Raw genomic sequence first — 14,510 nt, forward strand, 5'->3', positions numbered from 1 at the left:
ACAGCATGTCTTCTAAACCTTCAAAATCAGCAAAAATAAAAGGTTTCTATAAAACGTCATATAGTTGAGTCAACATCTAAGCCATACATGTCAAACTCAAGGGTACAATTGTATCTGGCCCGCGAGATAATATCTTGTGTCTATACTGGCCCACCAGTATATAGGAGGCACACCACTGATACTACAAATCACAGATTGCACTGCAATAGCCCCCCCTCCCCCCTCTTTACTGACATACTAATCAAGTCCTGTGCTCATCCAGTCACTTCGAGTCAAATTTAAGATAGCCCCTAAAAGAAATGGCCAAACGAAAGGTGGACTCAGAGTATCTGTTCACTATCATAAAGGGTAAACCTGTTTGTCTTGTGTGCGGAGCTGATGTGGCTGTAATTTTTTTGGGCATTCTCAGCAGCGTACAGCCTTTTACAAATCTGGGCTGAGGACACACAAACAGTGAGGATACTCTGAACACTCTTTCAACCTAACTTTTTGGACTGATCCAAGAGTCTAACTACCTGACCAGTGTCGCTTGCTAGCGTCATGGCTAAGCTAACAACAACAACAACATTGCTAACCATGCCCGGTATTGACTATGAACTACTATAGCAAGCAAACAAAAAGATCTCTGACCTCAAAGACGATATCCGCCGGCTCTCCGATGAACTCCAGAAGATAGACTCACTGCTATCCAACTTCATGGATGTAGCGTCCGTGCAATCCAAAGAGATTGCTTCGCTCAGTGCAATCCTCCAGGACACGGTTGTTTGGGACCCAGCTGCTGGCCCACAACTCTCCTCCTGCTCAACACCCAAACAGCTGCCTTGGACCGAGGTTTTGGTCCTCGGTCGAAAGAGGGACCCAGATGGGTCTGCTTCTCCGCCCTGTCTGAACCTCTCAAACCGCTATGCAGCCTTGTCAGCTAATGACCCGGCTCATCCAGATAACCCCCCTGCGACTCCTCATCGCCCGATGATGACGCCTGCTGCTCCTCTTCAAATGATAACTACGCCGGCTGATCCAGATAACCTTCCTCTCCCGGGTCCGAACCGGCGGCTCTCATCCAGGTCCAAAACCACCTCCTCGCGGCGCCGGATGCTGAGGGATGCTGAGGGATGCTGTGATGCGGTCCTCCGGTGCTCTTCCTCACACCAACCCGGCTATCGACACATCTCCGAGGTACATAGCTACTACACAGCCACAGCACTCCCCTGCTCGGCCACAGAGTACTGAAAGCCCACAGCCATCCTCTCCTCGTCCCCTCTTTGCTCCTACCACACTCATCATAGGAGACTCAATCACTAGGAAAATGCGCTTTTTCAACGCAGCCACACACTGCTTTCCTGGAGCCACGGTGCCGGTTATCCTTGATCAATCACAGTGTGCTTGTTAAACCAACCAGGTCAGCTAACACCAAACCTTCCACCAGCAATCTAACCTTTGGGTTATTTAACATCCGCTCACTGACCAACAAGGGACCTCTACTCCATGATCTACTGAATGACCGAAAGTTTGATTTCTTTTGTTTGACTGAAACTTGGCAGCAGCCTAATGACTTTTCACACCTTAATCTAACTATCCCCCCTGGATTTGTCTACTCATCACAACCCCGTGCCTCTGGCCACTATTCTGTGGCTATTTCTGGCTACTATTCTGGCCACTATTTATCGACCACCCAAGCCAAATAATGCCTTCCTACAGGAATTCTCTGCCTTCCTAACAACCTTATGCTCTGTGTCCCCAAACTTAATATTGCTGGGTGATTTTAATATCCACATGGATAGCATCAACAATGTTTTTACAAAGGACTTTACTTCTTGCCTAGACAGCTTTGTACTACAGCAATATATTGACTTTTTGACACACTCCAAAGGACACATTCTTGACCTACTCTGCTGTTCTGGTGTAACCCCTCAAAACTGTTGTGCCTCAGATTTGCCTATCTCAGACCACAAGCTAATATCCTTTAATACCAATCTAAGATTATCCAAGACCAACATGCCTCGCTCTATCTCATTTCGAAAACATCAAAAATATTGACTTGGCAGCCCTCTCTAATGGAATTGTTGAGTTTCCCAGCAGAGACAACTTATCCACCACGGATGAACTGATATCCCACTACAATATTGGACTTCATCGACTGCTAAATACTCTTGCACCTCTGAAAACCAGATCTGTTACCTTTGCCCATTCCGCTCCTTGGTTTACACCAGCACTACGCCAGTTATTTGACTGCTTCAAATAACTCTACATCCTCTCTGCACTCTCTGCCCACTTGCCAGCTTCAAACTACCAACTGTCTCCGAAATAACTGGACTCATCCTTAAATCCAAACCATCCACCTGCCAACTAGACCCCCTACCTACCTACCTGGTAAAAAGCTGTCTGCCTGCCTTGTCCTCTCATAACTGACATCATTCATTCCTCACTGACCTCTGGTGTTGTTCCATCATCACTAAAGACTGCTGCAATCACTCCAACTATCAAGAAACCTGGTGCAGACCCAAATGACTTTAACAACTTTCGTCCCATCTCAAACCTGCCATTTCTCTCCAAAATACTCGAAAGAACTGTTGCAGCACAGCTAAATACACATCTGTCTCACTACAACCTCTTTGAACAATTTCAGTCCGGCTTTCGTCCCCTCCATAGCACTGAGACAGCCCTGGTGAAAATCACAAATGACCTCCTGATGGCATCCGACTATGGCTTACTCTCCATCCTGGTTCTCCTCGACCTCAGCGCAGCCTTTGACACCGTCTCTCATGACATCCTCATAGACAGACTGGCCTCCATTGGAATCACTGACATCCCTCTGGCTTGGCTGAAATCCTATCTCACTGGTCGCACCCAATTTGTTCAACTAAAGAACCTAAGATCCGGCTCCTCTCCAGTCTCCAGTGGTGTTCCCCAGGGCTCTGTCCTTGGCCCCCTCCTGTTCACTATTTATCTTCTGCCCCTTGGACATATTCTCAGGAAATTCATATTCAATTCCACTGCTATGCTGACGATACCCAGCTCTATATTTCCACCAAGCAGCATACTGCATACTTCCATCTACGCAACATCAACTGTCTCCGTCCCTCACTTACACCAACCTGCACTGCTATTCTCGTAAACACCCTGATTACATCCCGTCTGGACTACTGTAACTCTCTCCTCCATGGTCTTCCTGGGAAATCACTCCATAAACTCCAACTGGTCCGGAACGCAGCTGCTCGTATCATCACCAGAACTCCCTCGACTGAGCACATCACTCCAGCCCTGCAGCAACTACATTGGCTCCCTATCAAATTCCGCATTGATTTTAAGATTCTATTCCTGACTTTCAAGATCCTTCACAACCTGGCACCATCATATCTCTCAGAACTTATCCATATCCACACACCTCCCCGCACTCTCCGATCCTCTTCTACCATCCAGCTCTTTGCCCCATCTGCCAACCTAACCACCATGGGGTCTAGAGCTTTCAGCCGATCTGCCCCAACCCTTTGGAACTCTCTCCCACCAGACATTTGCACTTCCGACACTGTCTCCACCTTTAAATCCCGCCTGAAAACGCACTTATTCTGAGTGGCTTATTCTGTATCAGACTAATCATACAACCAACCTTGCCAATATTCTACTATTGCACATAACTTAATCACGTAATCCCACATCCATATTTATTTATTTATTTACCTACCTTTCACAATTGCACTAAAATGTTTCTGATTTTCTTTTTTGTTGTATCGTTGTTGCTATGTGTGGTGACCTTGAGTGCTTTGAAAGGCGCCTTTAAATAACATGCATTATTATTATTATTATTATTATTATTAATTAAAGAATATAACACAAGACGACACTGTGAAACGATACACCAGGACAAGTATCAAGGATCTGGACATACAGCGGAAGCTCCAGAAGGTACAAGAGTTTAAAAAAAAGTCTGGTGTCACAGCAGACTATGCTCATAAAAGCAAAATCTCAATGTGAGGCTGCCATTAAAGCTAGTTTTATTGTGGCAGAAGAAATAGCTAAATCAGCCTGGCCATTTACTGAGAGAGAGTTTATGAAGCGATGCATGATTCAAATGTGTGCTGCATGTGCCCAGACAAGAAGCAAGCATTTTTAAATGTAGGCCTAAGCGAAAACATCAATCATGTGAGCTTGCCACCAATCTACAAATACAGCTGATGTAAAAAGGAAAATACTTCATTGCATATTCCCTTGCTGTGGATGAGAGCAGCGACACAACTGATACTGCCCAGCTGTCAATCTTCATCCGTGGAGTGGACTCCAATTCATGGGTTACAGAGGAACTTTGGGGAATTAAATCAATGCATGGCACAACCACAGGAAAGACATATTTGAAGAAATAACTAAATGTGTAAATGAAATGAAGCTGCCTTGGGACAAGCTGGTAGGACTGACGACAAATGTAGCGCCTGCGCTGTGCGGTGAAAAGAGTGGATTATGGGCAGGTTGCGGGAGAAGCATCATGCACCAGGAAGTGTTGTGCAGTAAAACCCTGAAAATGTAAAATGTAATGAGCACTGTAACAGGGGCAGTTAACTTTGTAAGAGCCAAAGGTTTAAATCACCAACAATTTAAGTCTTTTCTGAAGGAGATAAGTTCTGAACATGGCACCTTGTCACACAGTGGTGCACTGGCTAAGTCGAGGGAAAATGCTGAACAGATGTTTCCAGTTACGTGAGGACATCTGTCAGTTTGTGGAAAGCAAAGGGAGAAACACCACAGAGCTCCAGGATGAAAAGTGGCTGTGTGAGTTGGCGTTTCTGTGCAAGATAAATGCACTAAACCTCCAGCTTCAGGCCCGGGACCGTGCAATGACAGTTTTAAAGTGGAGCTGTGCCTGTAGGAGACGCAGATGTTGTAAGGAAACTTGGGTCACTTTCCATGCTGCCAATCCATGACAGCAGGTCTCTACCACTGTCTTTCCAAGTGCACATTTTGCTGAAAAACTGAGCATATTTAGTATAGAGTTCACATGGCGATTTGCATTTATTAAAGACCTCATTCAAAAAACCCATACACTTTGAGCTGAATGGAGCTGCAGGGAATTTGTACTTTAAATTATGAATCCACAGAAAACAAGGGAAAAAGAAGCGAGTGAACTCCAATATCTGGCAAATTTATACACAGACACACACACCCTCATTGTGAGCCTTTGCTCACTAGGTTAAGGCTAGTTCGGGGCAAGTAAACACAAAAGATCCCTGCAATCAAACTCATGAGTAACGTGAGGCAAAAAAGACAAGACTTCCTGTAATTGAATCAAAGAAGTCAGTGCTGTTCATGGGATTTCTACCAGCTGGGATAAACTTTGTGCAAAAAGATTAGGGCAAGGATGTACTCCCTCAGCCAACTTTGACCTGTGACATCTGGCAGATGGTCAGAGGTAGAGATAAACATAAACCAAAGTCACCAACATTGAGGAGGATGAACAAAGAAGGCATAATACTTCAATCTCCATGGAGAGGAACAAAGCAGCAGAGGTGAGGAGGAAGGAGGGCTGGGCCAGAAGGATAGTGATAAATTAGTTGTATGACAGAAAGCTTTGGTCAAAAAGCTGCCAGAGCTCAGCAGGTTCTCCTCTCTCTGGTGATGGAGACCTTGATGGGAACTGACCTCTGCTTTCCACAACTCCTCAACAGCTCCTGCAGGAAGCCAATACGTCCTCACTTTGAGACCATGCTGATTTACATTCTGCTGTCCTTCATCTCTCTGCTCACTGCAGCTCTTAACCTGCTGGTCATCATCTCCATCTCCCACTTCAAGTAGTGATTCATTAATATATGAAACTAATGAACAGTAATAAAAAGTATTGCCTGATATTAAACTGTGAGAAATAGTATTCTGATTGTATTTCAGTCATGTGCTCTATCTGCTGTTATCTCAATGATAATTGATGCTATAAATATTGATAAATATATTGCTGTTCTTCCTCTCCAGGCAGCTCCACACCCCCACCAACCTCCTCCTCCTCTCTCTGGCTGTCTCAGATTTCTTCGTTGGTCTCCTCATGTTCTTTCAAATTGTCCTCATAGAAGGCTGCTGGTTCCTTGGTGACCTCATGTGTACTGTGTATCAGTATCTAGCATATGTTATTTCCTCTGCCTCAGCAGGAACCATGGTGCTTGTATCTGTTGACCGCTATGTGGCTATTTGTCATCCTCTGCATTACTCCAGTGAAATCACACAAAAAAGAGTTCAGGTGTGTGTTTGTCTGTGTTGGATATGCTCTGCAATATTTCAAAGTCTGATCCTGAAGGATATATTGAAAGAACCAGGCAGGTATCACTCCTGCATTGGGGAGTGTATATTTTTCATTAACTACATTGCTGGACTTGCAGATCTCATTTTTTCCTTCATTGTTCCCATTACTGTTATTATTGTTTTGTATATGAGAGTATTTGTGGTGGCTGTGTCTCAGGCTCGTGCCATGCGGTCTCATATTGCAGCTGTCACACAATCAGGGAAAGTAACTGCAAAGAAATCTGAAATGAAAGCAGCCAGGACTCTTGGTGTTGTTGTAGTTGTGTTTCTAATATGTCTCTGCCCATATTATTGTGTTGCTCTTACAGGCCAAGATAACTTGCTCAATGCTTCATCTGCTGCCTTTGTAATATGCATGTACAGTTTTAACTCCTGCCTAAACCCTGTAATATATGCCCTTTTTTATACTTGGTTTAGAAAATCAATTAAGCTCATAGTTACATTTAAGATACTGCAGCCTGACTCTTGTGAGTTTAACATACTATAGAAAGATTCTGCATGGGCCTGAAATTAGGCCCTCAGCATGACTGAAAAACAGAATTGGTCATGGTGAAAAGTAATTAAATACTGCAAGATCATTCACAAGATCATACACAAAATCATATAAGGTCAAAACTGCCTACAGGTGAAGTGAATGACATTGATCATTTATTTACAAGGCAATATTCTGCTTAGTGGTCAAGTGGATGTTCATTGTATGATCTTGTGTATGATCTTTCAGTATTTAATTACTTTTCACCATGACCAAGCACATTTTTCATTCATGCTGACGGCCTGTACTTGGCAATGGCTTTATCTGATGACATTGAAATGCTGTGGCTGATTGATGACAATGGTTTTAATGTTGTGGCTGATCAGTGTGTATTTGTCTTCACATTGTGTAGACTACAATATGATCTTCTCTAAGAATGGCTGTGTGAAGCTAGTGCTAGTTTGTTAATTAGGGCCCGAGCAGGAAACCTGCGAGGTCCCTATTGTTTTTGTGGTGATTATTATTTTTTTTTTAGTTATTTTTCTTCTGCCAAAATGATCACATATATGTCACACCTGGCGAAAAATGTTATAATCTGTTGTCATTGTGAATTTTCACCACTAGGTGGCGCTATAATCAAGGAAAGTGCGTTTTGGCTAATAACTCCCATAAACTTTGTCGCACATTCAAAAACCTCATATCCACGCGTTCAGTGAATTGTGCTGAATCTCCTGATATAGGCCACGCCCATATCCGCCTACCGTTTTTTTTTGCTAGCTCGCAAAATGTCGCAAACCTACTTTTTGTTGTTATTAAAATAATTTTGATATTCCAAACAATACTGAAGTTATAAAGTAACAACTTCCTGCAGATTTTGCTCCAAACAGGAAGTGTTGCATATCTCCACAGTGGTGTGTCCGAATGACATGAAACTCAGGATACTACTTCCCCATGAGCCCCTAAGGCTCTGTGCAAAGTTTTGGCCAATGACCACTAGGTGGCGCTCTTTAAATTGAACTAATTTATATCTCCACATCCGTTTGTCGGATTAACATGAAACTTGGTACACTCATTGCCAATGCCCTCCTGAGGATAGCTGACGAAGGTCTTACCGATCCAACACTAGGTGGCGCTCTGGTGGCAGTTTCATTTTATATTTCCCACTGTGCCCACACCACAACACTTATGGATATGAAATTCATAGGGGTGGTATAGACTGGCCCCTGTAACTCACACACCAAAAATAACCAGCAGGTGGCGCTATTATCAACACAAAACCATTTTTTCCTAATAACTCCCACATAACATGGTGCACATTGTTAAACCTTATATCTATGTGTTCCCTGCATTCAGCTGAATTGTGTGATGTAGGCCACGCCCACTTTCGTGGTACATTTCCATTTGCAAATTCCGGAATGTCGCAAACCTACTTTTTCGAACTCCTCCCAGGCAATTTCTCCGATTTGCACCAAATTTTGCACACAGCACCTGTGGACCCTGCTGACAAAAACTTATTAAAAGAATTGTGATAGTCCAAAGAACAGCCAAAATATGAAACAACAATTTCCTGCACATTGTGGTAACACAGACAATCTTCCATATCTTGGTGAAATAAAGTCCCATTCACACTAAAGTTTTTTTTATTGTGTTCCATGGCCTGATGACGGTTTGTGCAAAATTTGGTGCAAATCGGCCAATAGGGGGCGTTTTTATTGCTAAATGACGAAATAACAGCTTGACTGCCTTGACTTTTGATTACTCAATGGAAGGTGTTGCATGAACAAACCCCAACAGCAGCATGGCCCCGACAGCAGCATGACACCACAGCAGCAGGCAGCGACAGCAGCACACCCCGACCGCGTGGACTGCGAGGGCCCGTTCATCGCTGCTTTAATTCAGTTATTGTTTTTAAGAAGCCTCTAGGGTTGACTGTGTATGGAAGGACAAAAGGTTTGTTAATTTGAAGGGGAAAAAAAGAATTTGATTGAAAAAATCAAATTTGAAACTGAAGGTTCAAGGTTTGATCTTGAATTATAAAAAAAAAAAATCAAAACATTTTCAAAATAAAATTAGTGTAGGAAAAGGTTAATTAAAATGTAAATGTAATTTTCATTTAATTCAGATTTTCTTTGGAATAATTTATTTATTTTCAATTATATATAATTTTAGATTTGTGGTCTAATTTTTTTCAGTTGCAGATTTTATGTTTTCAGATTCAGATCCTATTTTTTCAAGTTTCAGAGTTTGGGCCTGATCTGGCGTTGGGGGCGTGGCATCAACTGAGAGGGGCGTGGGGTTGTGAGTGGCATATAATAAATAAGGCTCAGGGCCTTCCCCAAATATGTTGCTTTCAGGAAATGTGGGTACTTGGAGAAACATGACTTAACACTTTCTATACACTGTATTCACCTGATTAGCAGTGAACTAAGTGATGCTCAGGACAAAGTTACATTTAACAAGCTGTTTTAGACCACTCTTGGCAATCATCAATATATATACGCCATATATATATAGAGAGAGGGAAAGAGCAGTAAAATATGGCAGATTTTGAGGTTTAACAGCCATCCTTTAAAAAGCAATGTTTATTGCAGTGCAGTATCACGGATTACAGTGGCATCCTCCTCACAAGGACAACCTGCGGGAGCAGGCCCGCAGGTAAGAAATGCTATTTTTAGAAGAAGGACTGTGGAAAATTATGGAGCCCGGGAGGTGACATGGATGTGTTTAAGAAAAATTATCCTAAATATTGTAATGTTGGGTAATTTTTGAAACATAGGAACACTTTATCAATTTATACAAGAAAAGCATTGTACAAAAACATAAAAGCGCCTCATACTACACAGAACATGGTGAACAGAAACCCCCACATGGTGAAAAAAACAAAAAAAACAAAACAAACTAATAAGTAAAAATAAATTCAAAGAAGATTAATATGAAGTACAGAAATATGTAACAACATAAGGGAAAAGAAAAAAAAATTCAACAGCATTGAAAGCTCAAATTGACAGTTGAAGCAGATATCCAGGCATTACAGTGTTACTATGGTTGATACCAAAACTCAAGTGTGGTTCTTTCTAGGAATGTCTGACCAGATAAGTCCATAGAGGCCCTTCTGTAGTGTCTGTGCACTCTCCATACCAATATAATTCAAAAAGGGGTTCCAAGTTTTATAAAATAACAGAGGTTTGTCCTTTAGGTCATTGCTTCATTCCATTATACCCTGTAACCACTATGAGAGTTTAGGAGGTTTGTCAGAGATCCACTGAAGTAGGATACACCGTCAGGCACCAAACAGAAGAACATCAAGCAGTCTCAGCATACAAGGTTTTAGAATCAGTGCAGGATGTAATCCAAGGATGCAGGACAGTGGAGTGAGATCCAGGTCTTTACCAAATATGTCGGAAATTTCTTTGCAGACCTTTCTCCAGAAATTTTTAATAAAGGGACAGTCAAAGATGCAATGGTAGTATGATCCCTCTGAGAGCTTGCATTTATTACAGTATTTGGAAAGTGTAGGATTAAATTTATTCTGTAGCACTGGTGTAATCTGGAGCCTATGGGTAATTTTGAATTGAGATTCCTTAACTTTGTTGGTGGACAAACAGCCAGATGAGCTCAGCAACACATCACCCCATTCACCATCTGAGATTGTTATCCCCAGGTCAGCCTCCCAGAGCAATTTAAGATGACCAGTGCCCTCTGCTGGATGAGACAGAACATTATAGAACCTGGTTGTCAGTTTTCGGGGCTCAGGGTCTTGCAGTACCTGTTCTATAGAAGAGCAGGAGAACCCACCAGGATACAACCTTGCTTTTGAAGAGACAAAGCTACGGATCTGCAGATACCTAAATAAATGTCTGGAGGGTAGGTCGTGTTGTTCAATTAACTGGTTAAAGGATTTGACAGTGCTGTCAGCTACTAAGTCTCCTATAGTACAAATACCCTTTTCAGACCATAAGGAAAATGTGCTGTCTTCAAGGCCAGGGGCAAAATCTGGGTTTAAATGAATGGGAGTGAAAAAAGAGAGAGAATCCTCCTGAGTCCCAATTTTATTAAAAAATCTCCAAACCTTCAATGTGTTTTGGAGAAGGTAATTGGCCCTTACTTTGGTCAACACCAATTTTTTAGAAACATACATAATATTACGAAGAGGAATTGGATCCAGAGGGGCGGCCTCAATGCTAAGCCAAGTGGATCGGGGATCATTTCTAAACCATTCCCAGAGATAGCGGCCGAGGCAAGCCAATTGATAATATTTAATATTCGGCAGTGACAACCCTCCCTCTCCTAGGCGAAGTTGAAACTTTTGTAATTTCAATCTGGCCCGTTTGTTCCTCCACAAAAAGGAAGATAATGAACTATTTAGGATGGCAAGTGGCTTTCTAGTCAGAAGAACTGGGACCATTGGGAACACGTAAAGCAGGCGAGTGTTCATGTTCATCTTAAAAAGGTTTACCCTACCTATAAGAGATAATGGAAGACTGGTCCAGCATGTCAGATCCTCTTTAATTTTACAGATTAAAAAGGTATAAAATTGGCTTTATAAAGACCAGAGAGGGAGGGAGTTATATGTATACCACGATAGACGAACCCAGAAGGTGACCATCGAAAAGGGGCAGCACTAGAAGAGGTCCAGGGGGTATGAAGGGTTCGGGGCATAGCCTCTGACTTCAAATAATTAATCTTGTAGCCCAAAAAATGGCCGAAGGTTTGAATAATTTCGACAATTCTGACAATAGAGATCTCAAGGTTACTTAGAAAGAGCAACACATCATCCGCATAAAGGGAAATGATGTGCTCTTGGGGACCTATAGTAATGCCAGCCACCTGAGGATTGCTCCTTATCGTCTCTGCCAAGGGCTCAATGGCGAGCGCAAACAGGGGAGGAGAGATTGGGCAGCCCTGGCGAGTGCCACATGCAACTGAAAATGTGGGAGATTTCCAACCATTTGAAATGACGGATGCACGAGGGAATCATATAAGACAGAAATCCATTTAATGAAGCTATCTCCTAAATTAAATTTAGAGAGGACATTCACTAAATATGGCCACTGGACTCTGTCAAAAGCCTTCTCGGCATTGAGAGAGACTACGACAGCTTTGGCTTTCAAATTTGTACCACATTGAATAATTTTCAGCAGTCTCCTAATATTATTACAGGAATTACGTCCTAAAATAAAACCGGTCTGGTCCATCGAAATAAGGTCTGGAAGGACATGCTCTAATCTTTGCGGTAAGTTTTTTATCTACATCAAGCAAAGCGATTGGTCTGTATGAGGAGCAATCCTCTAATGGTCTGCCCTTCTTCAGAATCAACAAAATGTTGGTATCCACCATAGTATTTGGGAGGTGGCCAGAATTAAACGAGTGGGATAACATTTTAAGCAGACGGTCGACTAGCAGGCTCTGAAAAGATTTTAAAAACTCAGGAGTCAGGCCATCCGGGGCCTTGTTATTTTGCAGTTCATTAATAGCAGCAATGACCTTCTCTCGTGAGATGGGACTGTTTAACAGATCTTTCTGGGTCCGAGAAGCCTGAGGTAGATTGATGGCTGACAGAAAGTTTTGTATCAGGGCCTCAGACTGAGGCCCAGTTTCAGATTTATATAAAGATTCATAAAACACCTGAAAGCATCTGTTAATATCCTTACTATAATGGACTATTTTACCTGTCTCGTCTTTTATAGCTGAAATAGCCTGTGAGTCAGAGCTAGTCCTAACTAAATTTGCCAAGTATTTACTGGACTTAACTCATACATTCTGTGTTTAGAAAAAAACAGTGATTTCTTGAGCCTCTGATGACATGAGTGTATCCAGAGCTGCTGTTGTGGTATCAATTTGAGATCTCAGGTCATTGGAAGGGTTAATATCAAATTCTCTTTGGAGCTTCTTTAATTGTTGTTCCAAATTCTGCTGTTGTGCCTCCTTCTTGTGTTTGAGATGAGCAGAAAAAGATATTGTAATGCCCCTAGACACAGCTTTAGCAGTCTCCCAAAGCACATTGGGAGAGACTTCTTGGGTATCATTCTCAGCCAAAAAGAGCTTGAACTGCTCTGTAAAATATTGTATGAAATCAGGGTTTTTAAGCAGATAGTTTTTAAATCGCCACTGTGGCAGAGGACGCTGCTCTTTACAGGACATAACCAAAAACAATGGGGAATGATCTGAAGTAACAATATTACCAATTGACCATGAGATCACTTTGTGAAGGGCATGACTAGGTGTGAAAAAATAATCTTTGTGGACCTTGGAATAGAAAGAATATTGTTTGTCTCTAGGGTGGATGGCCCATCAGGTGTCGAGATTTAAATCTCTACAGCAGCCTAGAAGTGTCGACCCAGTGTGTGATTTATCTAGGCGGGGGTTGAGACAGCAATTAAAATCACCCGCAATTACTGAGGATTCAACAATCCAATCAGAAAACAGGGAGAATACTGTGGTGTGGAAGTCAGGAGGACGTATTGGTGGAGTATAGACATTTAAATAAGAAACATTGTCACCATATAGTGTCTCTGAGATCATTACATAACGTCCAAGTTTAACCTTTCAGTAAGAGGCAAGGCTTTATGGATCAGAATTGCAATCCCCCTGCTCCTCGATGTAAAGGAGGAATAAAATATCTGGCCAACCCAATCTCTCTTTAATTTTTGGTGTTCTTCATTACTCAGATGAGACTCCTGGATGAAAGCTATTTGTACCTTTTCCCTCTTTAAAGAGTTAAGAACTTTCTTCTGTTTAACAGGGCTCTGGATCCCGTGTACATTCCATGAGCAGAGTTTAATTGTTGAGTTATCAACCATAATCGAGCAAATTTCGAATAGACAAATGCATGCCTGAGATAGTCACAGAAATATGTTCAACCCCCAATGTCAATCTGAAAAAAGTGCTCGAGATCAAACAATCAAGAGATAAAAAAAGAACAAAACACAAGTGTGGGAGATAAAAACCAAATAATAATAATAACCCCCCCCCCCAGTACTTCCCCAAACGAAGCACCAAAACCCTAAACTACAACTGTGCATCTAAACTTTGCACTAGACCAGTACTCCAGATGTATATATGTGCATTAGCAAAACTACAATCGGAGGAATAATTTAACACATATAATTTAACTGTAAAAATATAAACAGATTAGAGAAACAATATCCTGACAGGCCACCTTGGTGGCACCTCAAACAGTTTGGGATGACAGGTTTCAAGCAGTTTAAATTGTTGAAACAGGCTTATTAAAAAAAAAAAGGAAGAAAATTGCCGTGTAACAAAAACAGCCGCCACAGTCCCGAACATCATCACCGTCCAGCCAGTTTGTCAAACAGTTTAATTCGCAAAGCCTACAACATTTCAACAAGTCCACGGATTTCTGCCTGGCCGACCGGGTACATAGACCCTGAGTGGAGAGATAAGGAGACCCGGAGAAAACTTAACCATTTGGGGCAGGACCCTTCTCCGGTGGCCGGGCTGGGGCAATCTTTTCCAAGTAGTATTTTTCGGCAGCCTCTGGGGTGTTGAATATGTGCTTCTCATTGTTGAATGTGAGCTGCAGCCGTGCGGGAAACAAGAGGCCATATCTGACCTCAGCAGCTCGGATATTCTGCTTGACGCTGGTCAATAAGCGTTTAAATTTAAAAACTTTAAAAATACCTACACAATCAACAGTACATGCTACAGTTTTGAGACTTTCACCAAACTGTAGCCCCAATACTGCTGAAACTTTAGTCCACTTAAACTCATTACAAATTATCTACAAATCACTCAGTTTTTT

The 14,510-nt window shown here is 42.1% G+C and overlaps 2 protein-coding genes across 2 annotated transcripts in view; both read left to right on the forward strand.

The window, feature by feature from the left end:
- The window catches only part of LOC311262154 (trace amine-associated receptor 3-like), a gene marked incomplete at both ends in the record, with an annotated part of 78,696 nt that overhangs the window by 23,641 nt on the left and 40,545 nt on the right, over window positions 1-14,510 (forward strand). The gene's annotated exons all lie outside the window — the stretch shown is intronic.
- Window positions 697-6,763, forward strand: LOC311262851 (trace amine-associated receptor 1-like; the record flags this gene model as incomplete). Its single annotated transcript, XM_084362600.1, has 4 exons — window positions 697-1,176; window positions 2,627-2,840; window positions 5,570-5,777; window positions 5,953-6,763. The coding sequence occupies 4 exons, from the start codon at window positions 697-699 to the stop codon at window positions 6,761-6,763; spliced, it is 1,713 nt and encodes a 570-aa protein (XP_084218726.1).

This window comes from Pagrus pagrus, assembly GCF_965226575.1.
Source record: "Pagrus pagrus genome assembly, chromosome: 9".
In the NCBI taxonomy this organism is placed as follows: Eukaryota; Metazoa; Chordata; class Actinopteri; order Spariformes; family Sparidae; genus Pagrus; species Pagrus pagrus.